Genomic DNA, 27,551 nt, shown 5'->3' with positions numbered 1-27,551 from the left:
AAAATTAAATGGGATACATCTTTCTTCCAAGATATATGCAAAGACTGACAACAACTTAATGGAAAAGGGGGGGGGGGGGGGGGCAATATCAGAAAACGGCAGCTTTAATGTGTAGAGTTGAAACATAATGTGAAGAAAAGTCTAGAAGTTCTTTATCCAGCAATACATGTCAAACAACTGGTGATGAAAAGGATTATGACAACAATGATGTGCAAACAGAAGTGAAAGGAGTGAATGCAAGAAACAATGAAGAGTGATAAAAAGGAACTTTTTCTGAATAAAATGTCTGTTGAAGAACATATTAGGCAAACTTGCCAACCTTACAGAGCAAATTAAGGTTTATTCTTCATATTTTCTAAAAATCTTCCATTCTGTCATTTAATTTCCACAGTACTGTAAATCAGCACTGCTATTCCACCTTGTTTCTATGAACTCCTTTAGCAGCATAGAGTACAGGAACAATAAATATTTGGGTGAAGAGTTAAAACTGGACAGCTCTCTAAAGTGAAAAGCAAAGATGAAAATAGCAATCACATACAAGAAACTGCTGTATGAAATAACCATCACCAAACTTTTAAAAAAAACTGTGTAAAAATACCTAGCAAATGAAATAAAACCACATGCCATGCCTTTTTTCGCATGATCAACTGTACTGACTCTTAAGAAAACAACTGCACACTTGGAAGATCTAGAACTATGTAACACTTTGTGCTGCAAGCACAGAAATCAATTACACTAACATATTCCCAGAGAATGGAAATGAACTTTTCAGAAAGTTGTGCTGAGAAGTTCAGATGTCATTAATTTTCATCCAAAATGGTTTCAAGTGAAAAAGAAAAAGTAGAACAATTTCAAAAATGTTAAAGAAGTGGAGTTTATTTCTATTGGCCAGTTCTATTTTCATTCACATCCAGCCTTTTGTTAACTTGTTTAATTTGCCAATCTTCATGTCTTTCAAAACTGATAATCTCAGAGAGATATTACTGTATGAAATAATATTTGAGGTGCTGTAGCATATGGATATTCCTCTCATCAGCCTTTGATTAGTCATATACAACAGTTATTCCAAGCTCTGTAAACCCTATTCAGAATTAGATCCTATGACTCTGATATCCTTGTGTGTTCATCAGTTGGGAGTATATGCTAGGAGGCAAAGAAGAAACAATATGTAATGAATTGGTATGTCATTGTAATTTTTTTATATTATAAATATTCCATTATAGAATATTAAGTAGTATACAATATAGACATAACCTCTCTTATTAACTTAAAAATGTCTCTGTGTTGTTTACTGTATACTACAAAGAGTCTCCATAATTTTTTAACAGTAGCCTACAGATATCATTGCCTACAATATTTGCAACTTACTTGGCAAGTTAATTGCAACTTTTTCTCCTCTTCTTTCTCTTATATTTCTTGTGAGAGTTTTGAATCGTGGATGGCCTGGAAAAATTACATCATCAGGAAAGAAGAGCGAATGTGATGCTCCATTGTCTGGAGTAGGAACTGTCGGAGGATCTGTGAAGTTTGGGCAACCCAGCCTAAATAAAACATGTCATCTGTTATTAGCAACAACAATTATTTAACACTCATGACTGAAAAGAAACACACATTGGAAATGATTAATAGTTCATACATTTTTATGTTAACACATTTCACTTATGGTGAGGACAAAAACAAATATTCTATATATAGGAGTTGAGTAGCAAACAGTAACCTCTGAAAGTATTTGATTATGGCCAAAGTCTCAAATATTCCCAGTTCTTCACAGTAAAATTATGAGCTGAAAACACTATAGTCATGACTACACATATATAAGATTGTTATGCCATAACACATGGATTGTGAATAATTAAGCAAGATGTCCTAAATGCTTAAAATTGTGTGTGTCTGTAGCAAGATGTATTTAAAATATGCACCCTCAAGTTGTTCCAGTTTCATCACAATTTGGTAGCCAAACTGTTGTTCTCTTGTCAGATTAGATTCTTTCATTTATGTAATGATCTGTTGTTCTCTTGTCAGATTAGATTCTTTCATTTATATAATGATATGTACTGTTTATCAATTTACAGAAATTGAAATTAATACCTTAATGCAAAAATATGCAATAAAAGTAGATGCAGAACACTTTCCTAAAGTCACTAATGTTGTGAGGCCCCAAAAATAGACCACTGATTGGGAGAAAATCCTATATGCTACGAACATCAAATAAATTCGCAATTGCAAATAAGGACTGCCATCAGTTGTAGAATGGAATGACAACAATCAAAATTTGTGCCAGACCAGGACTCAAACCCAGATTTTGCACTTATCGCGAGCGATTGTCTTACCATTGGGCTATCTGTGCATGACTTACAGCCAGACCAGAACTTCCACATTGTCAACCATGTGTCATAATATTGTGTATTCTGGGCTGTTCACTCCAAGAGTCATATACATCGAGGAATGTACACGAGCAGAGAGAATATTGTTATTAAGATGATAAGTGTGCAATTCAAATGTTGTAATATTTTTTATGTGTATATGGAGATAATGTTTCATGGCCATAATGCTAATCACATCCTATCTGGCTGCAGAAATTGCAGTGACTGGCAGACAGTACAAAAACAAGATGTTGGCACAGATCTGGACCAAAACAGTGTATATAAAAGTAGATACATGGCCACAAATTGTGAAAAATTTCTCTATATCTTAACTAAATACATTATTTTAATGGTTCTGAAGCCTTTGGTTTTTTTTTCAAATGCAATGTACAGAAGAGTTTGTTTAAGTCTTCTGAAACAAAACTCTTTGTCCGTGTCGAATAAGTGTGATTCGCCTCTGAGCAGAGTATTACATGTAGTTACTTACTGGGATGAGAATAGGACAAAAGGTTTGCACCTGCGGTGGCCATGCAATTTTTGTTTGGTAAACTAAATTGGTGTCTTCATACAGAAGTGCTTTTTGCATTATTGCTCTATAGGGTAACCACTAGGCAAAGGCATATGGGGAACAAAATATTTAAGTGATTCAGAACACTACACGACGAGTGTATGAAAAGGAAATAATAAAACCGTTAATTGTGTTAAATTTAAAAGATGGACTTAAATATATAGTTAGCGACCCTATGTGACTATAACTGAATTTTTTGGTTATCATTTTGGCTCAAACAAAAATTAAAACTACATTTTATGTTATTACAATTTCAACCTAATGTATCATATAAAGTATAAAAGAAAAGAAATTGATTCCCCCACTAGAATTTTGTTCAATTTAAAGACAGTCAAAAAAGAAAGAACAAGTGAAGTCTGAATATATTCATTTTAGGGTTCTGAAGCAGGAAGTTTTATTAACTACATGCCAGTTAACGGTTCACTATAAGAAGTATTTGGTGAAAAGGCTTCCAATATTTATCACGTTCTAGCAGCAATTCAGATTAATTCAAAGATAAGTTATTAATTTTCATGATAATGATGATGATGACGACGATGATTTGAGGTGAGGGGTGCTCAACATCATGGTCATTGGCACCCTGACAAAAATTCAGCATGTTTATCTCATGGGTGGGGACGAAGGCTGTCCCCACATGTGGAGCAGTTCATAATGTATTAAAGTCTGCCTCCCTTCCCCACCAATTTAGGAATGAGCGCTGACAGTCCACAAAATTTCACCACCCTTGTAACACTGGAATCAGTATCTGCGAGGAGGGTAGCAGATCTCCATTGAGACTGAGGGCTGCCCTAACATCAGTATACAGGACACTTGTTGCCACAATATGCTGAACTGAAAGTGACACGCTACAAACTTCACAGAATGGTCAGCCATGTCGTTGCCCTGTATCCCGATGTGGCCAAGTACCCAGCAGAAGACCACCTCCTGGTCACTGTGCTGGAGCCATTGTAAGGAGTCATGCATAAGCTAAATCATCAGTTGGTCTACTGGATACATTTGGTGAAGTGCTTGCAGTGCATTAAGCAAGTCTGAACAGACAAGAAACCTTGTACTGTGATGCCTGTGACCCCTCTCCAGCGCCATTAGAATGCCATATCATTCCATATCATAATTTGTAAATTGTTCTGGGAGATGCACTTTAAAAACAGCAGAACAACCGACATTCTCTTGCTGGGATTCATCTGTATAAACAATAATAAAACTGTGGTACGTACTTAAAATGGATGAAAACAATTTTGTGAAAATAAAATCTGAAGTACAAGTTTTCTTGTACTGTGTCAAGTTTAAAATCACTTTGGGCCTCTGAAGACACTAAGGAAGCAATGCATTCCATCCTTGGCTGTGTATTTAGATGACTGATAGATCCATATCCTTGAGACAGTCTGTGGCATGTATCCCAAATGGCTTGGTCACACGAGGCAGATACCTGAACAGCCGTTCAAAGAAGGGTTGGACCTCTACACTAAATGTCAATGACTGATCTTGCAGTGCCTGTCGAACCAAAAGGATACATCGCCGAATCCAGAGTGATCTTCATCAGCCTCTGCACACAGACTCAGAACTGGGCTGGTCCGAAAGGCTCCAGCTGATATCCGAATGCTCTCATGGTGGACATCATCTAACATCTTTAGGTAGGAACGATGGGTTGATCCGCAGACTATGCTGCCATAATCTAAACATGATCGAACAAACTCTCTATAAAAATGGAAGCGGCACCTGTCCGCTCCCCATGTCTTTCCACTACGGCATTTCAAATTATTCAATGACTGGAAGCCCTTCGTTGTAGGTCTTTCAGGTGTGGGAGAAAAGTTAATTTCAAGTCAAATAATAAACCCAAAATGTGCACAATTTCTTGAAAACGTAAAATATTGTCCCCCATTGTGAGCACTGGTTGGTTAAAACTTTTATGAACACAGTTAAAATTGACACATGTAGTCTTCTCAGTTGAGAACAAAAACCAGATGTACTGGCCCAGGTTTCCGACCTCCTAATGGTCAGCTGTAGCTGCCTCAATGTTGTTATAATATCAGAGGAAGAGTAGAAGATTGCAAAGTCATCCACAACCAAAGAGCATTTGACAGGGCTGCTGACTGCACAGGAAATGCCACTGATAGCAATGGCAAACAATGTGAGGACACTTCCTGGGGGCCCCATTCTCTTGAACACAACAGTCAGAAAAGGCAACGCCAACGCAATATCAAAAATGACAGTCCACAAGAAAGGATTGGATAAGAAGTGGCAGGCGTCCGAAGTTGGTGAAAGTACTTCCAACTAGTGGCATACTTTTTTGAGGTAGAAAAAAAGGACACACACACACACACACACACACACACACACACACACACACACACACACACACACACACACACACAACCAAATGGTTCCAGTGTAAGAAGGACTCCTGTATCACTCTATCCAGTAGAATTAAGTTGTCAAGGGTGGAAAGGTAGCACATATAGGGCCTGAAACTGCACTGGGAGTGGCTCAGGTGACCTCAAGATTCGAGCAACCAGACGAGGCAGCAGTTGACCATGCGTTCAAGAGTCTTACCCACACAACTGGTAAGTGCTACATTCTGGTAACTGGTCACTGTTATGGGTGCTACAGTAATTGCCTGGTTTCCAGAATGGAATTAATATTGCCTCCTTCCAAGTTATGGGGTACTGTCCATCAAATCAAACCAGACTGAAACGAGAGGAGAAGTCCTTTCAATCCAGGGCACAGATGATGAAGCATGGCATAATGGATCTCATCAGTTCCTGCAGCAGTGTCTGGCTACAAACAAAGCTGATTCCAGTTCCCACATGGAGAACAGAAGGTTTTAGACTTCCTCATTATGCGAGAAGAAATTGAGCTTCCTCATTTCTGCAGTCCTAAGGAACATCTGAAAAGCAGGAGCTTGTGTGGATGATGTAGTAACAGTAAAAAAGTGTTCAGCTAAAACCTGAGCCACATCTTCTGGCATGTCCACAAAAACCCCATTACTTAAAAAGGCTGTAAGGGGATGTGTACTGCCCTTGCCAGAAATCCATCTTATTGATTCTCAAACTTGCGCAGTGGAAGTGGACTGATTAATGGAAGTCGTGAATTCCCTCAAGGAAGCCCTCTTCCATTCTTTTATCACTCGCCTCGCATGTGCTCTCGCACATCTGAAGGCATGAAGGTTTTCTGTAGTTGTACAGTGTTTGAAGTTCTGCAGAGCTGTTCATCTGGCCCTGATTGCCAATCTACAGTTGTCACACTGCCAAGGTACAAGCCTGAGGTTGTTTCTAGGCTTGGGGGGGGGGGGAGGGGATGGGGGGGGGGGGGAGGGGGGACTTAGTGGCAGCCCATTGGATCTCACAAGTGGTATGGGCCACCGTCTCCTGTGCACAATCCTTTTGTTCAAAACCAACCTGTCGACTATACTGCAACCAATTTACCCTTTGAATCATCCATCTACGTGGTCTCCTGTCAGCCCCAGTCCTAGTCAGCAGATGAATCCACACTGAAAGGTGGTCACTAGAATGTAAATATCTGGAGCCACTTCCCACTGAACTGAGTCTGCAATAGCTGGGGAACAAAAACAAAGGTCAATGGCTGAAAAAGACCCTGTAGCTGTGGAAAAGTGTGTCATCTGACCCGCATTCAGAAGGAAGATATTCTCAGAATGGACAAGTCGCTTGATCATCCAATCCCTGGAACAAGAGGTAGCCGAGCCCAACAGCACATTGTGTGCATTGAAATTGCCACAAGGAGGAATGGGCATGAGAGTGCCCGGAAGAGATCTGCCAGAGCATCTGCATCCCAAGCATCATTAGGTGTAAACTACGAACAACACACTGTGATATTAAAGAGTGCGAAAACTTTCAAGGCAATTGCTTGCATGGCTGGGGTAAGAGGGACAAGAGAGGAGTAGTATCTGTCATCAATGAAAGCAGCCACTCCACCTTTAGCCCTGTCCCCAATAGTATCATCATTCCTGTATGGGTGGTAACCCTGTAATGCAGGTGTGTTGATGACTATGATGCATTTCTTGTAAACGGGTGCAGAAACATTTCTCCTGGACAAGGAGCTGTAATTCTTCCAAATGTGAGTTATATCCATTTAAATTCTACTGCAATTCAGAAGTCCCTGTGGAAGCCATTGTTTAGTGATGGTTGTTCTTTTCTCTCTCTCTCTCTTAGAGGCGGTGATTTACCAGGGAGGTCAGGTGGAACGTAAGCCAGTTCCAGGCTCTCCAGTTCCTCCAATTGTTAAGTCCATGTCCTCCGAAACATAGTACCCCATCAGAGAGGGAGAAAGGTCACCAATCTGAAGGTTTAACTGCCGCTTTCTTGGACCTGGAACTATTTTTTTTTTTTTTTTTTTTTTTTTAGGATGTTTTTCTCTACTGATGGGAGTAAGTGGTTGCCTGGGTTACGGGAACAGCTTAGTGGCTTCTGATGGTGGGTACTGGTATGTGGCTTACGTGGTAAGCCCACTGCTGACAGCTTCTGAATGACTTCAGTTTCAAGTGGAGCATTTCCCCAACAGATACACTGAGAAGCGAAGTGCTAGTACTTGAATCTGTGGTCTGAGTTTGTGTGGAGGCATCACACCTGGCGATTGGCATCTTAAGGGCTGAAGCAAAAGAAGTAGCAAAAACTGGAAGTTGCATACCTTTGAAAGCTTTTTTAGATTCAACATACGGTATAAGTCTCTTGACTTTCAACTCCTGAATTTTCCTTCCCTCGTTGTAAACCACACACTTTCTGCTCCACACTGAATGATCCTTGGAGCAGTTTACACATTTCAGAGGAAGTGTACAAGAATTGCCTGATTTGTGAGCTGAGCCTCCAAAATTGCAACATGTTGCCCTCCCATTACATCCCATAGTGGTATGACCAAATCTTTGACATCTGAAACACCGCATTGGGTTAGGAACAAACAGGCGAACCTTAAGATGAAAATAGCCTGCACGGATATGTTCAGGTAATTCCAGAGTACTAAATGTTAACTGTTGCCGATTTTTCCAACTTGCCATTGACTCTCCTCATATAGTTCTGCACTTCCGTCACACCCATATTTTTCCATTCTTCACGTAACTCCGTAGAGTCCACCTCCATTAGCAGGTAACCACACCCTTAATAAAGTTAAGCATGTTATGCAACTCAGACTCAACTGGGTAGTCACCTAAGGCCTTACAACCCAGGAGCTTACATATTTGGGTTGAATTAGCAGTTTCGACTAGAAGTGTTCCATTACAAAGTCATTTGACACTTTTTAGAGATCCAACAATACCTTCCAATGCCTTGTGAATACAGAAGGGGGAGACCTTCTCAAACGTTCCCCCTCTTCACTTGATTACAATGAATGTGTTATGGCGCACTAATGCCCTGTTACTATGATTCTGAGACTTCTTTTCAGGAGGACTGACCAACCGAGCTCTCTTTGATCACAAGGCGTAGGTACTACCTGACAGTAAATTACACATCAAACTGTAGTCCTCCTCATAACTAGCTGTGTAAGTAATTTCGTAAATCAATAGCATACAGTGAACCATTTTAACAAAGTACTGTTACATTCATGTTAACTTTCAGATTCATTTGCAAATCTCAAACCCAGCAGAACTACAATCAAAATGATTACAGATGGTTGTGATGTATTTGACTACTCAAATATCACATGAACGAACATATAAATTTAATCAAGACATAGTATACACCAGACAAGAAGAGAATAGAAGCTTTTTTAATGTTCTACTGGAGAATAATACTGATGATTACATAGGTGGATGAGATAACTAATGAAGAGGCACTGAATTTCATTCTGATATATCAAGTAATAGCCAATATTCTTATGGAGGGAAGAAGAATGTGGGGAGAAGGAAGGGTGAGGGGAGGAGGGAGGAGGAGGAGGTGGCTATTTGTAGAGGGAAACATAGGCTCGACTACAGTAAGCAGGTTCAGGTGCATGTATGTTCCAATAGTTTTGCAGAGCTGAAGAGGCTTGCACAGGATAGACTAGCATGGAGAACTGTATTGATGCAATACTCAGATTGAAGACGATGACACTAACACCTCAACAACCTCAACAACAACTTGGTACAGCCCCAAAAACTTTTACTTGCAGATTCCATCTATTTCTACAGCCAGTGATTGTGTTCCTTTCGGATATCCTAAATATTTTGTTTCCTCTGCAAGATACAAAAGTATTGTTTTTCCACAATACTGTAGATTAGCTAAATACTTTACACTGACAGACTATGATACTGTCCATATCTTGATGCACCACTTTCCTGTAATCCAAACTTTTGCACATTTGCTTACAATAAAAGAATTTTCAAGCTTTACATATTAAGTGCATTATTGTACTGATGCCACATAAATTAATCAAAGCATGTATCATTATCTGAATTCAATACAAAAAAAATCCCCATTAAAAAAAAAAAAAAGATTTTATATGCAGTGTTTGCAATCAAAGGAAACACTATGCAAGTTTCAGCTGTGTGTCGTATCTTGTGGTCGAAGAGAGAAATTTCTGATAACATCATTCTTTATGCAGGCTGTATCAACAGTCTCACAGGAGCAGTCTTCCAACAGTGTCACAATACTTAAATTGACAACTTCGGAGTTTAATGAGATACTTCATACCATGTGAATCAAAGCATGATCAAAATCACATTACTCTTCAAATTTTGCAAGATAATGAAGTAAAGAGTTTTAGGATGATGGCAGCTGCTACACACAAAATCTTATTAAATCATACTGATCTCTGAATCAATGTAATTGAGTTGACATGATCAGTAGTTGTATTTATTTTTGGCTGTAAGGTACCCAATGGTAGTGTAATATTACAAAGTTCATTCTTCTGTGGCCTCAACTATAACTTGGTCATCATATATCTTACGAAATATGTTATCAGGTATCAAATTTTTAAATGTTGAAATACTTTATTCTGTTCCTCTCTCTCTGAAGTCCTCGACAGGGTTAATTCTGTCCCTTGTAATAATCTTTCCACTTCTATGTAACTACATCCAATATCTTCTATAATAAGTTTTTCATAATGCCCCCCCCCCCCCCCCCCCCCACTCGGCTGCTCCTTCCACTAGAAACAGGTTACGTAATCTTGAATGACTTGGCAGATGCCCCACTAACCAATCCCTTCTTCTGGTAAAGTTTTCCCATAGACTTTTTCCTTTACCTATTTGTTTCAGTACTACTTCATTTCATATTTTACCTGTTCATTTAATTTTTAACATTCACCATTTCAGATGCTTCTACTTCCAATTCCAGGCATCTGATGATTCACACTGCAATTCCACACAATGCTGGGGTCAATATGAATGTTTGATATTAGTCGTCAGCTTTCACCTATCGTGCAACGCTATTGACTACTGCGACATCTCCTCCTGGTGTGGAGAGACCTTGGTTGATGAATGTTAAAGCAAAAAACCTGGTTGTGGAGCAGACCAATCTGTAGCTTAGTCCTAGATCGAGGTTAGGTTGGAAGGTGACAGTTTGGTTGTTAATTGGCAAAAGTAACAAATTTGAAAGCAAAAAGCCTGGTTGTGTGAAACTGATCTGTAAAAATCACTACTGATACTATGTTACAGTTGCCACATTGTTTAAGGCTTGTCCCATTTTTCCTACATCATTTGTCAAAGCCATCCACTACAATCAAATTTTGCTCTTTACCCAATGTTGTGCTTCAGATCTACACTTTTATAAACTACTTAATCATATCCATACTGGATATGAGTAGAGCTCTTATTGAAGAAAGTTTTCTTGGTCTGTGCCAACTACTTTAGATATCATTCTTGTCTTGACCAACGCCACACATGGTGCTTCCAAGATGAGACAATTCTTTCATTTCTTTCACAAATGCTCATTTCCAATTTTGATCTTAAGCTTACTGCATAATGTTGCTTCCTAGATCAGAGAATTATTTCAGTTCCAATTCTTACATTTGACATATTGTTATCATCATTTCTACATACACTCTTCATCAGCAACTTTGCTTTTTTCTTCTCAAACCATATTCAGTACTAAGTACATTGGCTATGAAAATATCATACAATCAACAACAACTCATAGTATTATTTTGCATGTTTCATACCACATGAATGATATCTGAGGCTCTTTAAGGCTGGAGAGTTTAAGACAGAAGTCACTTCAACATAAAACAAAGCGCACAACATCAACCTTTAGTCAATTTCCATGCCTCCAGATCCCTAGTTTGACACAAAATAGGGTCATTCCATGTCAGTTCAACCAGGGGCTCCAGCTCATAGTCTCAGATTTGACTGAAATTCAGTACACTAATTCTACCACGTGCGGAACACTCGTGTATAAAGTATTCATTTCCCTAGCCAATTAGTTCCAGAATTATGACTTGTGAAAGAAGGTGCCGTGACCCGGAAATTGCAACCCGCATCTGGCAATCTATCTTCAGACCCAACTTCGGGTCTTAATAACTTTGGAACTATTCCACATAGTCCAGTGAAATTTTTACAACTCAGTAACATCCATTTAGAGAACACACACCAAGAATCAAAACACCAACAACATACTCCTGAGGGAAAATAAAAAATTGCAAAATGTGATTAAACAATGTAATACGTTAAAAGGTACATATTGTAGGTGCCCTCTATGCCAAATATAATTCACTCAAAAAGGGTACACATTTTTTGTGGTAAGCTTAATGTGGCCTAAAAACACACAGAACTCATCATGTCCATACCAGTCACAAAACCTGAGTTACATGCACAGGAAAAAACAAAAATTTGAAAAATTACCTGAAAAACATGGATTTTTGATGTGTGGTAGCACAAAAGGGCAAGTGGTATCAAAGCCGAATTTCACACACTGCATAAGTAGACCATAATAATATATAGGCATATCTCAAAATTTCAGCATGTTATTGCAAGACATTTGCGTACAATGGAAGTTGACAAATGTATTTGGTGATGTGGCCATTGCTCCACAACACAATTTTCTAAAAACATATCATAAACTGTTCTACCTCTTCTTATCCTCTCCCACAACTGTTTAATCACTAAGCAACAACATACAGACAGATTAACACAACCTATCATTAATGTTTACTGCACCTTAATTGCTAAAAACCAGTCGACTGTGCTTCGAACAAAAGTTCTCCCACACTTTAGCTACTGTACTCTGTACATTGAGTGGCAAATTGTACTGTCTTCCTGACACTGTGGTAGGAACTTTAACTGTCATAACAATATGTTCAAAAGGAATCCAAAACCTGTCTGCCAAACATGGCCAATGAAACGATCTTGCTAGTTCTGCTGGTGTGATGAAGTTTACAAGTACATAACCTTTTGCTTCACGGCACTCTGCAACACATCCTAAGTACCATTTGTCATCATGAACAGCAATAACATAGCAACTTGGTTGTATGTTGCTGCTTTTGCTTCTGAATCCTGTGGCAGACACACTGTGAAGACACATATTGTGCATAAACCTATAGTTATAATGGGACATTCTGCTCATCTGCACATTGTCAGAGTCCGCTGGAGAGAAGTGATGATGGCTGCTTGTGCCTGCAATACTTTTAACGTGCTCTAGTTTGCTTTTTAGCAACTCTTCGACTGATTTCACCTCATCTTTCGAAACATAGAATGATTGTAAGCCATAGATATTTTTCTGTACCCAGGTAAATAATTGAAGAAGTGTTAGAATGTGACCTTCAGTAGGGTACTGCAGACTAGCTCCTGATGCCATGCGCTTAACGGTAGCACCAATACCATTATACATGTTTTTACCATGACTTATTGCGAAAAAAAATTCCAGTCTGCATGAATCTGAAAATCATGGTAACGCATGCATAAATTCTTGAGATTTTCACAGTTTTTGTATTGACTAGCTGCCCCACCACTGAAGTATTTCCAAAATGTAAGTGAGGCAGCTTGTTTTTCACATATGCCATGACAGTGCGAATGTGGGCATGAACTGCAATGGCATTATGAATTAAACAGTCACTAAAAACGCACAGGTTCATGACAGACACGTTACCTGATTCACCTCTATAGTAAATCGCAAATGGCAGGAGAGTTGCTTGACTGTTGTCCCAATGATATCCTCGGATGGCATCTTGAACTATAAATGCATAATCTTCAGAAAAGTCTAGTATTACTATAATTTCATCTTGTTTCCAATTATCCTTACAAAACAAGAGATAAGCCGATTGTGCTGTTGCTGTGAAGCTGTGTGTGGCCAGTTTGTCTGTTTTCTGACAACACATTTCAACAAAATCTTCCACTGTACTTTGCTTTTGTTTCAAGACTTGTGCGATCCATGTGTGTCCGTTGTTTATAAGAAACAAGTTCATCATCATCCATAAGGAGTTCACCATACAGTTTGTTATTCATGTGTTCTCCAAGATTTGCCTTACCAGGACACTTTTCCACCTGTGTATCATGCACTGGTAGGAACTGATGCCACACACTAGCAGCTTCATTGCACCTTTGTAATCCAGACCACAATCCTTGATAGCAGCAAACATCAGCTTAGCATTTTGATGGGTCTCACTTACACAAACATTGTGTGTGCCCCTTGCACTTACAAGCACAACCCATTTTGGCCGAAGATTGAAAAAAGATGATAAACCTACTTTGGTATTGTGATACTTTTCCTTGAATTCTACATATAGTTCTGATATGTTGCATAGCAACAGTCTTTTTTGCATTTGTACATGTACATTTCCCATTTTCACCGTTACATAGGCTTTTTTTCCAGGCGTTATTCGGTTGTAGTCACTATTTTCATAAAACTCCGACACTAGCACCTTTATTTCTGAACTCAATTGCTTACCCTGATCCTGCTGAAGTTGTGGAAGCACTCCTTGGGTTGCTTTTATTTTCCTAGCTTGCTTTACCATATATGTAGAAACATTGAATTCCTTTGCATTGTAGTCAACAGACCAGCTGGAAGGTGCAAGGGTAAAATAGCTACTTTATTTTTCTTTCAAATCATGCACAATTTTGTCCAAATCAGAGCATTTCTAGCACGATTTCTGTTCCGTTGGAGCAGATAGTTCCTCCTCTTCCACCATTAGTGTGTCAGTTTTTTTGTGTTTCAATTCCATTTGAGCTTCTTGTAATTTTCTTCTACCGTAGCTGGGCCTGTCTCTTTTTGCAACTTTGTGTTTCTTCATGGGAGACAAACTAAGAGCAGTCACTGAAGTATTTAACTGCTCATCTGCTGTGGTTGTAGGTGGCTGATACTCTTAGTCGCTGTCATGTAAATTATCAGAATATTCTTCATTTTTAGCAGTGTAACACACCTGGAACATAACTTCTGTCCTGGTTTCATGTTAAGTCCCATGCACTGATTCACTTCCAATACTGATTTTATATCAATTTCTCGGAGGCTACACTTCACTGTCTTCTTATAAATCCGAAATGGATAAAAATAATTTCTTTGTAGGACAGAATACTTATCCAGAAACACTTTCATATGATGATAACAAACATTAAAGTTTCCTGGAAATGTACTTCTTGTGCCCACAGGGTGTATCCCGGATCTCCATAGCAACGAATCTTGGTCAGATTCATCCAGATCATACAATAAAAAGTGAATGCCACATTTTGTTCCATATGTTGTTTTATGACCTTCAGATGCTTGTCCTCTACCAATACTGCAACTTGTTTGAACAAAAGGACCACTAGTTCACTCTTCTGCCTCCACACTGACTTTCCACAACAGTACTGACCAGGCTGAACTAGAATCTTAAAAACATGAGTAACCTGTGACTGTTGCTTGTTTCCTTTGTTTTTCCTGCTTAACAATGACTATCCCTGAAAACAACAATTGTTTAACTTTCTGTTGCCTAATGGTTCCCAACAATTGCTGCAGCTTTATCTGAAACAAGCTGTCTGCATCATCACTATTACTTTCTAAATCGTGTTAAAAGAAACGTAATCAAATACATCTCTGTCAACTTTTATTGTACACAAATGCCTTGCAATAACATGTTGAAATTTTGCCACATATTATATTATGGTCTACTTATGCAGTGTTTGAAATGTGGCTTGGATACCACTTGCCCCTTTTGTGCTACCACACTTTGAAAATCCATGTTTTTCAGGTAATTTTTCAAATTTTTGATTTTTCCTGTGCATGTAACTTAGGTTTTGTGACTGATATGGACATGATGAGTTCTGTGTGTGTTTAGGCCACATTGAGCCTATCACAAACCAATTTATACCCTTTTTGAGTGAATTATTTTTGGCATAGAGGGCACCTACAATATCTACCTTTTAATGTATTACATTTTTTTAATGACTTTTGCAATTTTTTATTTTTCCTCAGAAATATGTTGTTGGTGTTTTGATTCATAGAGTGTGTTCTCTAAGTGGATGTTCCTGGTTTGTAAAAATTTCACTGGACTGTGTGGAATACTTCCAAAGTTATTAAGACCTGAACTTGAGACTGATGTTAGATTGCTGGATGTGGGCTGCAATTTCTGGGTCACACCACCTTCTTTCACAAGCCATAATTCTGGAACTAATTGGCAGGGGAACTTAAAATTTTGTACTTGAGTGTTCCACACTTGGTAGCATTGTTGTGCTAAATTTCAGATAAATCTGAGACTACAGCTGGAACATTTTCTCAAATTGGTTGAATTGACATGGAATGACCCAATATCAAAATCAGGGTAAAACAATTTCCAGTTCTATTTTATAGACTTGTTAGGTCTGTCATCAAAAATTGTTATAGCATATTATCAGATGCAGAAATTAGATAGTTTTCGGCAAACAAAACTCAATCAAGCCCATGTCACACCACAGTTTTAATTAAGCACAGAGTTGCAACTGGAGACATTGAAAACTCATTAAGAGGCCAAAGTAAGGGACTAGACTGACTAAATTCTTTTGTCTTTGGTTCAAATAACTAACAGATAGACATTTACTACCAACTATTTCATAGGAGCTACTTTATGAAAAATAAAATAAAGATATTTGCATTTCTAGGATTACATGCTATTTGACCTAATTTAGTATGACACTGTGCAGAATGTTAAATAACACAGAAAAAAATGTAGGGGATAAATGTTTCCAACAATCTGCACAAGCTACATAGTTAGTGCAGCTTTGAGAAAGCTCAGGCTGAAATATTTAATTTCTGCCTTGTGACAACTATTTGTTTTTGATCAAGTATTCCTTGCACAAATAAACAAAATTGCCCATATTAAATTCAATGACTATTAAATATTTAAGAATCAAGATATAAAATACTCTGGACAGTCCACAACAAATATGCTGTTTGTGTATTTTACAACCCTGATGCACAATATTCTGTTTCTCCATTCACTATGCTGTTAACAGCAAGGAAACAGGAGAGTTCTTTCATCACATTACAATGTGAGGAAAATAACAGCTAATGTTAATGGCTCTTCCTTCATTTGCAATTAAAAGAAAGTTATTTAGGGTCACTTATGGGGAAGGGATAGCAATTACCGATCCTTCAGCATCAAGATGATAATTCAGAGCACTGTGTACACACATTTTAGTGAATGAGCAGCATATTTAACAACCACCAACAGAACCTTAATGTGTTCTTATAACAAAGACTCATAATGTTGCATGATATGTTTCAAATTATATTAATAACATATTTAAAACTAGAACATCGTTCCACATGCATGTTTTGCTTTCTCCTAATAGAGGCAGAAATTAGTTTTGAACACTTATTATCAGCATAGATACTTCAGTGTCACATAATCTGTTTGACTAGAAGTTTCTTAAAATACTCATGACTCCTATCATCACTCTATGAAGGATATTTTTGAAGGCTAATTCGTTTTGACTGTAACTATAAACAAACATATGGACAGAGTAAATAATACCTTGGAAAACTTGTGAGTGACATTACGACTTCCCCTTCTTTCAAATACTGTTCTGCTTCTTCACGTCTACGTCTCATATTGGCTTCAACAATATTGAAATGAGCTAAAAGACCACCATAAGGCTTCCCTGGAGTGCCTTCGATCATATACGCCGCATATTCTGGTCTCCATAGCGATTTCACTCCTCTGAAATTTAAGATAAAAAATTCAGTGATAGTTGTCTTACAAAGTAGGAAGGCGAATTGGCCAAGTTAAGATTTGCTTACGTTGGATCACGGTGCTCTTTCTCTTGTAATTTCGGTAAAACATCGTCAGCACGAAGTGACAATTTCGCCTCCCTCTTTACGTCATCGAACTTTACTATCATGTATTCTACCTGCGGATTTTTGACAAGTATTGTATGAGATGTATCAGATTATTCGTCAACCCCAATTATTGTTAATATTGTACGTCACATTCAAACAAAACAATTATTACGTATAGCTCAATATTTACCTCATCTCCCCATTTTAGTATGTCACCCTGACGATCTTTTAGGCGGTGAAATAAATTTATAAATTGCGTAACACCATGTTTTCTCACATGTCCGGCTAACGCTTTCGTTTCTTCCCAAGTCAATGGACTGCCTTCTGTCAGTAAGCCCATTATCAGCTGAATCTCCGCACTTCTAAAGTAGGTTTGACGAATAATTTTTGACACAATGCACCAAAAATTCACAAATAAATAAAATGTGGCCTAATGTCGTAGCTCACGCCGTAGTATCAAACCACACGCAAATCACTATGACGCAATTAATGGCGTAAGGCGGCGATTTGGCAAGAATACAATTCTGCCCAAACACTGCGTCCTTCCATTCACAACACGAAATGGAATACAAATGACTATCGAGCTGCGCACAGCAACCGACTACAAACGCAGTGCAGAGCCGGAGCGTGTGTACTGTCGTTTTACGGCGTCACTGCTTTTTATCGTCTCCACTGCCGGCCAAACATTGCAGTCAAGGTTGCCGTGAATCATATTGTAAACTAGAATATGCAAGTCATGGTTACACTGTAGAGATTCACGTGATTTGAGCAGTGACCCAGAATTACCTTAAATAAAAGCCGCATTTTTCATTAGACGGTGTATTTGTGATGGACAACAATATTAGAATAAAATTGTGATGCTTGTAGACAGCTTGAGTGTCAACATCTTATTAAGCTTGGCAGAATCTGCTGTGTCACAGCCTGATTGCGCGGTTTACCCAATGTACCACAAAGTTGAATAAATTTTCAGAAAAAAAAACTTTCATAATGTCGAACTATGGGCATATTTTATAAATCTGCATAGAGGTGAAACGAGATACTATGAGTCACACGGTTCACGTATGATCCATAAAGAATTACTGTACTGGTATATTATTGTTACATGACACGTGCATACCCTAAACAGCAAGTGAGTTTGTGTGAGTCTTTTAAATACCGTACACCAAAAAATGGAAAACATTCACATTCACGAAGGCTTACAAGTTACTTTAACGGATTCTACTTTCGCTTTTTCATTCCGCTGTCATTTCATAAACAGCAAGATAATGGCCGTAACAACGAGAAAGATTCCGATAAGATTTGATTACAAGTTCAGTGGCAAACTTCTGAAGCCTGTCAAATCGCTTAAATGTCAAGGTGTAAAATACTAACTGGAATAATACGTGAAAGAAGGCGAATACAGGACGCGAGCCTTTAGATTTAGGGTTCTTTGAAAGTACGTAGAGAAGGAAATAGTGTAACATTTTGTGTGACCTGTTCTTGAGTTCTGTTCCAGCCTTTGGAGCCCCGATAAGTAGGCGTAAGCCGGCATGGAATGGTTACAGAAACGCGTTGCTAGGATCATAACAGAGCATCAGAACAGAAATGTTGATGAAAAGTAAATCGGAATCTCTAGAGAAATCCAACATTGTTCAAGAGAAATTTCGTCTATAATGTATTAGATGAAAGACTGCAACGGTTCTGCTGCGTACATCACATACCTCGCGTTCGGGCCAAATGAATAAAATACGAGAGGTTAAAGCGTTGATCCGACTGTTACGGTAGTTCCTAGTGACACCGGTTGCGATTTTTGAAAAGGTAGTGTCCGATGATCCCGCCCGAAGAAACTGCATTGCATACCGTAACCACGCAGCTATGTAAGGACCATAGGTGAGTTACACGAGAGTTGATGTCTGTGCGCTAACGACGGTTCTGCTAGTTGACGCAACGTATTAGTGAAAATGGTGTTCATGTAATATCCACAGCCTGTCCAGTAAAACACTGTCCTCGCTTATGTGATCTCTTTTGTTTTCTAGGCTTTTTGCTATAAAATGGAAACAACTCAGCTGAACATTCGGAAACACTTCATTAATTGTTCTCGCTTACCGGTACGAATGTTTTCATTTCTTGACGCTAAAAATTAGCGGTTCTAGGCGCTTCAGTCCGGAACCGCGCTACTGCTACGGTCGCAGGTTCGAATCCTGCCTCGGGCATGGGTGAGTGTGATGTCCTTAGGTTAGTTAGGTTTAAGTAGTTCTAAGTCTAGGGGACTGATGACCTCAGATGTTAAATCTCATAGTGCTTAGAGATATTTGAACCATTTTTGATACACATAATAAACTACTGATCCAAACCTGAAGAGGAAAATTTGATAGGAAAGCCGGGTTGGTTCTATAGCGCTGTATGGCGTGGAGTGGTCATGGAGTTAATGAGTAGGTATGTTGGATGTGTGGGGAATTTGTGGAGAATCGATAGGGTTGTTCGAACCGAATTTGAGCGACGTAGGTAGTCTATACGATATATAGAAATGTTCATTGTGGGCCAGAAAGGATAGGAATTTGATAGACTGGCGAATAGTTATACATAGAGGATAGTAAGCGAATGGGAAAAGTAAGATGTTTCTTAAATCCTTTCCAATCCCTTTGAAATTCGTAATCGTCTATTTTTTACTCTTTCCTACAATTTGAAAGCAATCGACCAAACTATCTTTGTTTTTGTAAAACATTTATATTTTGTAAATACGGTTTTGCCTATTCTAGTGTTCCATACCTACAGCGTTTTGCTAATGTTTTGTGTTCTATAACCTTACCAGCTGCAAATGACTTTCACGGAGCATCTCAAAACTCCCCCTATTAGCATCATCCCATACAATGATCACGTATTTGTTAGTGTTACAGTCTAGCAACTGGTTCTGACGTGTGGTTGTAGAGTGAAAGAAATAGTACTATGGGCATATCAGTTCTTCCTTTACATTTCAATTGGAAACAGAGAATTAGGAGAGTTTACAATAATGGCCACCTCATGCTTCCGATGAGCCGGATGTGTACAGCATGATCTTGCGGAACCCTCGAGTAACGCTCAGCTTTCAACCTGTTATGACTTGCACGTTAAGGCAGATATCTGCTTGGCAAGCTTTCCTGGTAGTCAGCAGTCAAGAACCAAACAATGAGAGTTGCTTTCTGCTGCTCACTGTAACCTAACAGAAACGGTTCTTTTGGATTGACAGATCACACAAGACTATGCATGTGTACAGGACTTGCGACAGTAAACGAAACAAAATTCAACATTTGCTCATATTCACACATTTCTGAATTAATAATATTCTAACCCAATGAGAACTCTTAGTCAACCTAGATGCTTTCATCGTGTACTTTTAATCTACATCTATATTGTCTGTTTTTCAAAGTTTACTGTTAGTAAACATTCTAATACTTTTTAATAACGGCTATCTATCATAATTTGTTGAATAACTTCTCAAATTATATTTCTTGAGCGTAGAGAAAATATGCACCTATATACTGTTTTCACCTAATGTCTTTTATTACAGTCTAATGTCGTCCTTGTTTTACACGTTTTTAGCGTTCAAGTACTGAACATCATGAGATGTATCTTAAAATAAATAAAAGACGTTCAAAGTGTAGCTAATTTGTCTAATACGCAACATATGTTAAACAACAACAGTGACTATGATACCATATTCGTTGCAGAAAAAAAAACAAAAGAAGGAAATAACGTTACAAAAACAGCGAAGTCATTAGAGACGTAGCACAAGCTCGAACTGGTGAAGAAATAATCCTGTCCTCTTGAAAGGAACTATCTCGCCACTTGCGTTAAGCAATTTTAGGAAATCACGGAGAACGTAAATCTGGATGTCATTGTTTCGAACCGTCATTACTCTGAATGCGTGTAGCGTGTATAGTGACGCTATTTCACCACTTTCTGACCGTTAATAACAACAGTCTACTTGTTAAAATTTTATTTCTTTGCGTATTTCGGGTATAGTGCGTTATCAGAATACCAGACAAAGGAACCTAATACAAAGTATAGTGTTAGATGATCCCAATAGAGCTCAGCAGTTGAGACAGAATCAAGTGACACGTCACTCTGTTTTAAGTTCTTCTATCTGATGTTTTGATCATGCGCTATACCCGAAACGCGTAAATAAACAAAGTTTTAACAAGTGAACTGTTGTTATTAGCGACAAAAAAGCTTCTCACGCCTGCTCAGTATTCAAATATTAGGTCGCAGACCTCCTGCACGACTTTGCATTGCAGTTTAAATACACTACGTGATCAAAAGTATACGGGCACCCCCAAACAAACGTTTTTCATATTAGGTGCATTGTGCTGCCACCCACTGCAAGGTACTCCATATCAGCGGCCCCAGTAGTCATTAGATATCGTGAGACAGAAGAATGGAGCGCTCCGCGCAACTCACGGACTTAAGATCGTTGTCAGTTGATTGGGTGTCATTTGTGTCATACGTCTGTACGCGAGATTTCCACAATCCTAAACATCCCTAGGTCCACTGTTTACGATGTGAAAGTGAAGTGGAAACGTGAGAGACACGTACAGCACAAAAGAGTACAGGCCGACCTCGTCTGTTGACTGACAGAGATCGCCGACAGTTGAAGAGGGTCGTAATGTGCAATAGACAGACATCCATCCAGACCATCACACAGGAATTCCAAACTGCGTCAGGATCCACTGCAAGTACTGCGACAATTAGGCGGGAGGTGAGAAAACTTGGCTTTCATGGTAGAGCGGCTGCTCATAGTCACACATCGCGCCAATAAATGCCAAACGACGTCTCACTTGGTGTAAGGAGCGAAAAAATTGGACGATTGGACAGTGGAAAAACGTTGTGTGGAGTGACGAATAACGGCAGGGTATGGGTGTGGCGAATGCCCGGTGAACGTCATCTGCCAGCGTGTGTAGTGCCAACAGTAAAATTCGGAGGCGGAGGTGTTGTGGTGTGGTCGTGTTTTTCATGGAGGGGCTTGCACCCCTTGTTGTTTTCAGTGGCACTGCCACAGCACAAGCCTACACTGACGTTTTAAGCACCTTCTTGCTTCCTACTGTTGAAGAGCAATTCGGGCATGCTGATTGCATCTTTTAACACGATCGAGCACCTGTTCATAATGCACGGCCTGTGGCGGATTGATTACACGACAATAACATCCCTGTAATAGACTGGTTGTTTTCGAACACCGACTTCCTGCTGTCATCAAGGAAGTGAAGTGGGCCAACACCATATTGAATTCCAGCATTACCGATAGAGTGCGCCATGAACTTGTAAGTCATTTTCAGCCATGTGTACGGATACTTCTGATCACATAGTGTAAGTCTAGGTCTTATCATTATGCCTTCTCACTCGATCGAAAAGGTGGTGCGAGCAAGTCCATGAGTTATTAAGCTAAGCTTTCTAATCATTAGTATCTGGACACACTTATGTAATGCGAAATTGACCACTGGATGTCACGAGAGCATAAAAGGAGACGGGGAGTATTGTATTGTCAGTAGAGAAGCAGTAATAGCAGAATGGGCTACTCAGGAGCAATCAGTGAATTCGAACGTGGACTGGTCATTGGAGCTCAGCCGAGTAAATAATCCATCAGGGACATTTCAGCTCCTCTAAAGCTCTCCAAGTCGACTTTTGATGAAGTGATCGTGAAGTGGAAATGCGAATGAACAACGATACCCAACAAAAACAGGCAACGGCTGAGCATTGTGGAGGGTCGTTGTAAAAAATTGCTTGAAATTAACAGAAGGAATCACTTATGAGTTCCAAAGTCCTAACTGCAGTCCCGGATTTCGCGTAGGGAGTTAAAAAGAATGGAGTACCTTGGTCGATCAGCTCCTCATAAGCCACACATTTCTGTAGTCGATGCTAAGCGACGCTTGAGGTGGTGTAAAGAGTTGGACAGTTGATGGCTGGGGACAAGTGATTTGGCGATGAATCACGCTATATCTTATGGCAGTCCGATGGAGGGGTTTGGGTTTGGTGAATGCCTGGGGAACGCTACCTGCCTTTAAGTGTAGTGCCACCAGTGTATGGAGGAGGTGCTGTTATGGCTTGGGGTGTTTCTCGTTGTTGGGATATGGTCCCATTATTGCGCTTAAGAAAACTCGAAATGTGGAAGAACATGAATTTTTACAGCGTTGTGTACCGCGTACAGTAGAGAAACAGATCGGAGAAGATGACTGTATCAGCATGACAATGCACCCTGTCATAAAGCAGCATCTGTGAGGTAATCGACTGCGTCCAGTAACATCCCCAAAATGGACTTGCCTGTCCAGAGTCTCAATCTGAACGTAATGGAACATCTTTAGGATGAGTTATAACGTGACTTCGTTCCGAGGCCCATCGTCCAACATCACAACCTGGACTGGTTTGGGTTGTTAAGGAAGAATGAGCTGCCATTCCTCCATAGACATTTAGACACCCCACTGAAAGTTCAAGCCATCATAAAGGAGAAGAATGGACACAACCCATATTAATGTCCATTAATAGGTGTCCAGATACTTTTGAAAAGATAGTGCACACTGAATAAAAGTAGTAGGATTTTTAGAGGCATAGAGAGAAACATACTATGAAAATATCTAGAGGTGACACCGTCTGTGTGTGGTATATCAGTATGCAAAAGTAATTGTACTCGTGTGTGGCCGAGGGAGGTGGCGCAGTGGCTAGCACACTGGACTCACATTCGGGAGGACGAAGGGTCAATCCCGCGTCCGGCTATCCTGATTTAGGTTTTCCGTGATTTCCCTAAATCGCTTCAGGCAAATGCCGGGGTGGTTCCTCTGACGGGGCACGGCCGACTTCCTTCCCACCCTTCCCTGATGCGATGAGGCCGATTACCTCGCTGTTTGGTCTCTTCCCCCAAACAACCCAACCCAACCCAACTGTATCCGTATGTATTGACAAAGATTTTGAGGGATGGAGAAGCATTGCCGTGGATCAATAGCCGTGTTAGAAAGATTCATCACAGATTTAAACGAAGTCAAAGCCTAGTTGTCAAACCTGAAGGCTAATTGAGTGTAAGGAGAGAATACGAAACACATTTAATGAGTTCGAAAGCAAAATTTTATCAACCGATCTGACAAATTATCCTTGTGCCATGTGAAGTATCACAAGGCAGCGTGCTTGCGCAGCTATTATTCAACGTCTACACCGACGATAAACCTATCCCTGAAGGAACTCGAAGCTTTATTTATGCTGATGACTGCGCTATCACTTCCCAGGCGTACTGTTTTGAGACTGTAGAAGATACTCTAACAAAATCTTTGGAAGAATTCACTGTTTACTATCATGGGAATTACTTGAAACCTAATCCTGCCAAGACTCAGACCTGCGCTTTCCACCTGAAGAATAAACAGGAAAATAGATCCTTAAATATATCCTGGGGAGACATCGTACTCGAACATAATCCTTCTCCCAGATATCTTGGAGTAACTCTGTATCGCGCGCTAACATATAAGAAGCATTGCCTAAACACCAGACAGAAAGTGGCAGCCAGAAATAGCATAGTGTGAAAATTGACAGGTACATCATGGAGTGCTAATCCATGCACTGTGCGCTCAAGTGCGCTTGCTTTACGTTAGTCCACTGCTGAATAAGCCAGTCCAGTCATGCCAGAAACGTAGATGTGGCTCTAAGTTGCTACTCCTCTGGACAAACTCCATCGTCTCGCTGGCATAGCTCCTCTTGAAATCAGACGTGAGGTAGCTGCGAGATATGAGAAAAGTTAAGACCACAACGAAGGAAGCCCATCCACTATATGGTCGTCAGCCCGCACATCCTACGCTAAAATCAAGAAAGAGTTTCTTGACAACTACTGAGGCTCTCATCGAGAATCCACATGCGACAAGGATCTCGTGATGGCGGCGAGAGGAATATCGGTATTTGGGAGAATGGATGGCTCCAAAGGAAGAACTTCCCCCTGGACTTTCGGAGAAGTGGCCAACATGGAGATGTCTCAATAGATTACGATCAAACACAACGAGATGTAAGACCAGTCTGCGGACTTTGGGTTTCTCTGTGGACTCAGCTCTTTGCCAGTGTGGCGTTGAACAGACTAACAGCCATTTCCTTCAGCACCAACCACCTGCTCCATGCAAGACCTTATGAAAGCTACACCAAATGCACTTGAAGTGTCCAACTTTTAGTCTTCTTTTGTATATATATATATTTCTGTACTTTTGACACGATAAACAATAACAAGTCAATAGGCTGATCTTAATCATCTGTTCAATCGCTCAATGACCATACTGGTGTCGGCCGCGATGGCCGAGCGGTTCTAAGCGCTTCAGTCCGGAACCCCGCAGCTGTTACGGTCGCAGGTTCGAATTCTGCCTCGGGCATGGAAGTGTGTGATGTTCTTAGGTTACTTAGGTTCAGTTAGTTCTAAATTATAGGGAACTGATGACCTCAGATGTTAAGTCCCATAGTGCTTAGAGCCATTTGAACCATACTGGTACCGAAACAGAAGATGACGGAGATAAGGCCCAAATACTGAATTCAGTCTTCCTAAAGTGTTTCACAGCGGAAGATGGCAATACGGTTTAACTTTCTCATCATCGCAGGAATGCCGTGAGGGTAGATACTGTGGTGTCACCGCCAGACACCACACTTGCAAGGTGGTAGCCGCGGTCCGGTAGTATACGTCGGACTCGCGTGTCGCCACTATCAGTGATTGCAGACCGAGTGCCGCCACATGGCAGGTCTAGAGAGACTTCCTAGCACTCGCCCCAGTTGCACAGCCGACTTTGCTAGCGATGGTTCACTGACGAAATCCGCTCTCATCTGCCGAGACGATAGTTAGCATAGCCTTCAGCTACGTTATTTGCTACGACCTAGCAAGGCGCCATTATCAGTTACTATTGATACTGTGAAATATGTACCGTCAAGAGCGACGTTCGTCATTAATGGATTAAAGTTAAGTATTCCACCAGCTTCGTCCGTTTTTCTAAATTATAATATCCTTGTCCTGTTCCAGACCTCACGCCAGCCTGCGTGAGCTAAAACGCGTACCTTTCGGCTTCCTCTAGTAACACGGTGTTGGCTCTCCTGCCAACCACAACAGATACTGAGATAAGTGATCGCTGAATAGAAAACCATCTACAAACACTTAATAATGGAAAGGCAACTGGATCGAATGAGATACCTATGAGGTTCTACAGCGATTGTGCGAAAAAACTTGCTTCTTTTCTAGCAGCATTTTATCATAGGTTTCAGGTGCAACAAAAACTGAAAAAAAAAGCGCAGGTCAATCCCATTTTCTTCAAGGGTCGTCGGACAAATGCGCATAATTATAGGCCTATATCGCTGATGTCAGTCTGGTGTAGAGTTATGGAACATGTTTCGTGTCCACGTATTACGAATGAAAGTCTCCTGTGCAGAAATTAACATGGATCTCGTAAACGGGGAAACTCATCTCGCTCCGTTCGTCCATGAAATCCAGGGCACTGTAGACAAGGGGGCCCAGATTGATATGTTCCTTGACTTCCGCGGAAAGCATTCGATGTAGTTGCGGACTGTCGTCGAGGTCCATGGGAAAAAAAGGGTCGTGGCGCGTACGTCAGAGCGTGACACTGCAGGTCTTATGAGTGCCAGCAGTCCTCTCCGGCAGGGAGCGACTATTTTAGATGAGTTTAATAATTCTTGACTGCGCATTTAAATGCATGCAAGCTCTTGATAGCACACGACAAAGCTAATTCAAAAGCATGAAATAAAACTTAAACTACAAATTTAAAAAAAACTCTGACACAAAAAACCTCTGAAAAGTAAAAACGCTAATATTTATTGCTCCTTTAAATTTAATATAAGTAGTAATATTTTGATACAAACGTCGTCGCGTCGGAGCACCGCTAAGTAAATAAAATAAAACCAGACTACATCTTAAAAATGATAAAGTGTGAAATTTAAATACAATTAAGCTACATAGGTAAGCATAGGTATATATCAAAACAACAATATCTAATCGTTGAGTCTCAGTCTTAATTTACTACGAAAATTTCGCAATATAGGCTCAACCGTCAATGACGCCTGCCCTCACGCGACTGTCCGTTCGAGTCGCCTCATTTGGTGACACATCGTACACCGCACACCTCGCAAACCATCACTCGCAGTTTAACGAAGCGTGAGTTAGTACGCTGTCGTCAGATCACTGCAAGACACAGGTCTCGTAAGATAGACGAACGCTTGAAACTAAGTTCACACTTAGTTACGTACAAATACGATATAAAATAAACAGATGATTCTATTCTTTAACAATATTAGGCTAGATAAAGACGGATTGGTTTTCATATTTTATGCAGGGCGATTTTTTTTCCCACCATGTAAAAACTCTAGGGACAGTCACGCGACAATTTGGAGGGTGTTCCACCGAGTGCTATACGTATATCACCTGTAGGAGATGCAGGACTTTACGTATATCACTTGTAGGAATGCAGGACCTTGGACCCCCAAATTTTCCACCTTTCAGGGAACTGGCACAGT

The 27,551-nt window shown here is 40.0% G+C and overlaps 1 protein-coding gene across 1 annotated transcript in view; it reads right to left on the bottom strand.

The window, feature by feature from the left end:
- Positions 1-17,781, bottom strand: part of LOC126336841 (glutamate--cysteine ligase catalytic subunit) — a 107,614-nt gene extending 89,833 nt beyond the window's left edge. Inside the window, exons 1-4 of the mRNA XM_050000922.1 lie at positions 17,263-17,781; positions 17,034-17,143; positions 16,768-16,953; positions 1,369-1,541 (exon numbers count right to left, since the gene is read on the bottom strand). Of these exons, the coding sequence (XP_049856879.1) occupies positions 1,369-1,541; positions 16,768-16,953; positions 17,034-17,143; positions 17,263-17,412 (619 nt within the window). The 5' untranslated portion in view covers positions 17,413-17,781. The remainder of the gene's footprint in view (positions 1-1,368; positions 1,542-16,767; positions 16,954-17,033; positions 17,144-17,262) is intronic.
- Between the last annotated feature and the right edge of the window lie 9,770 nt (positions 17,782-27,551).

The sequence above is a fragment of the Schistocerca gregaria genome, chromosome 2, assembly GCF_023897955.1.
Source record: "Schistocerca gregaria isolate iqSchGreg1 chromosome 2, iqSchGreg1.2, whole genome shotgun sequence".
In the NCBI taxonomy this organism is placed as follows: Eukaryota; Metazoa; Arthropoda; class Insecta; order Orthoptera; family Acrididae; genus Schistocerca; species Schistocerca gregaria.
The sequence above is the reverse complement of the archived record's forward strand: the minus strand, read 5'-3'. Positions and strand labels throughout refer to the sequence as shown.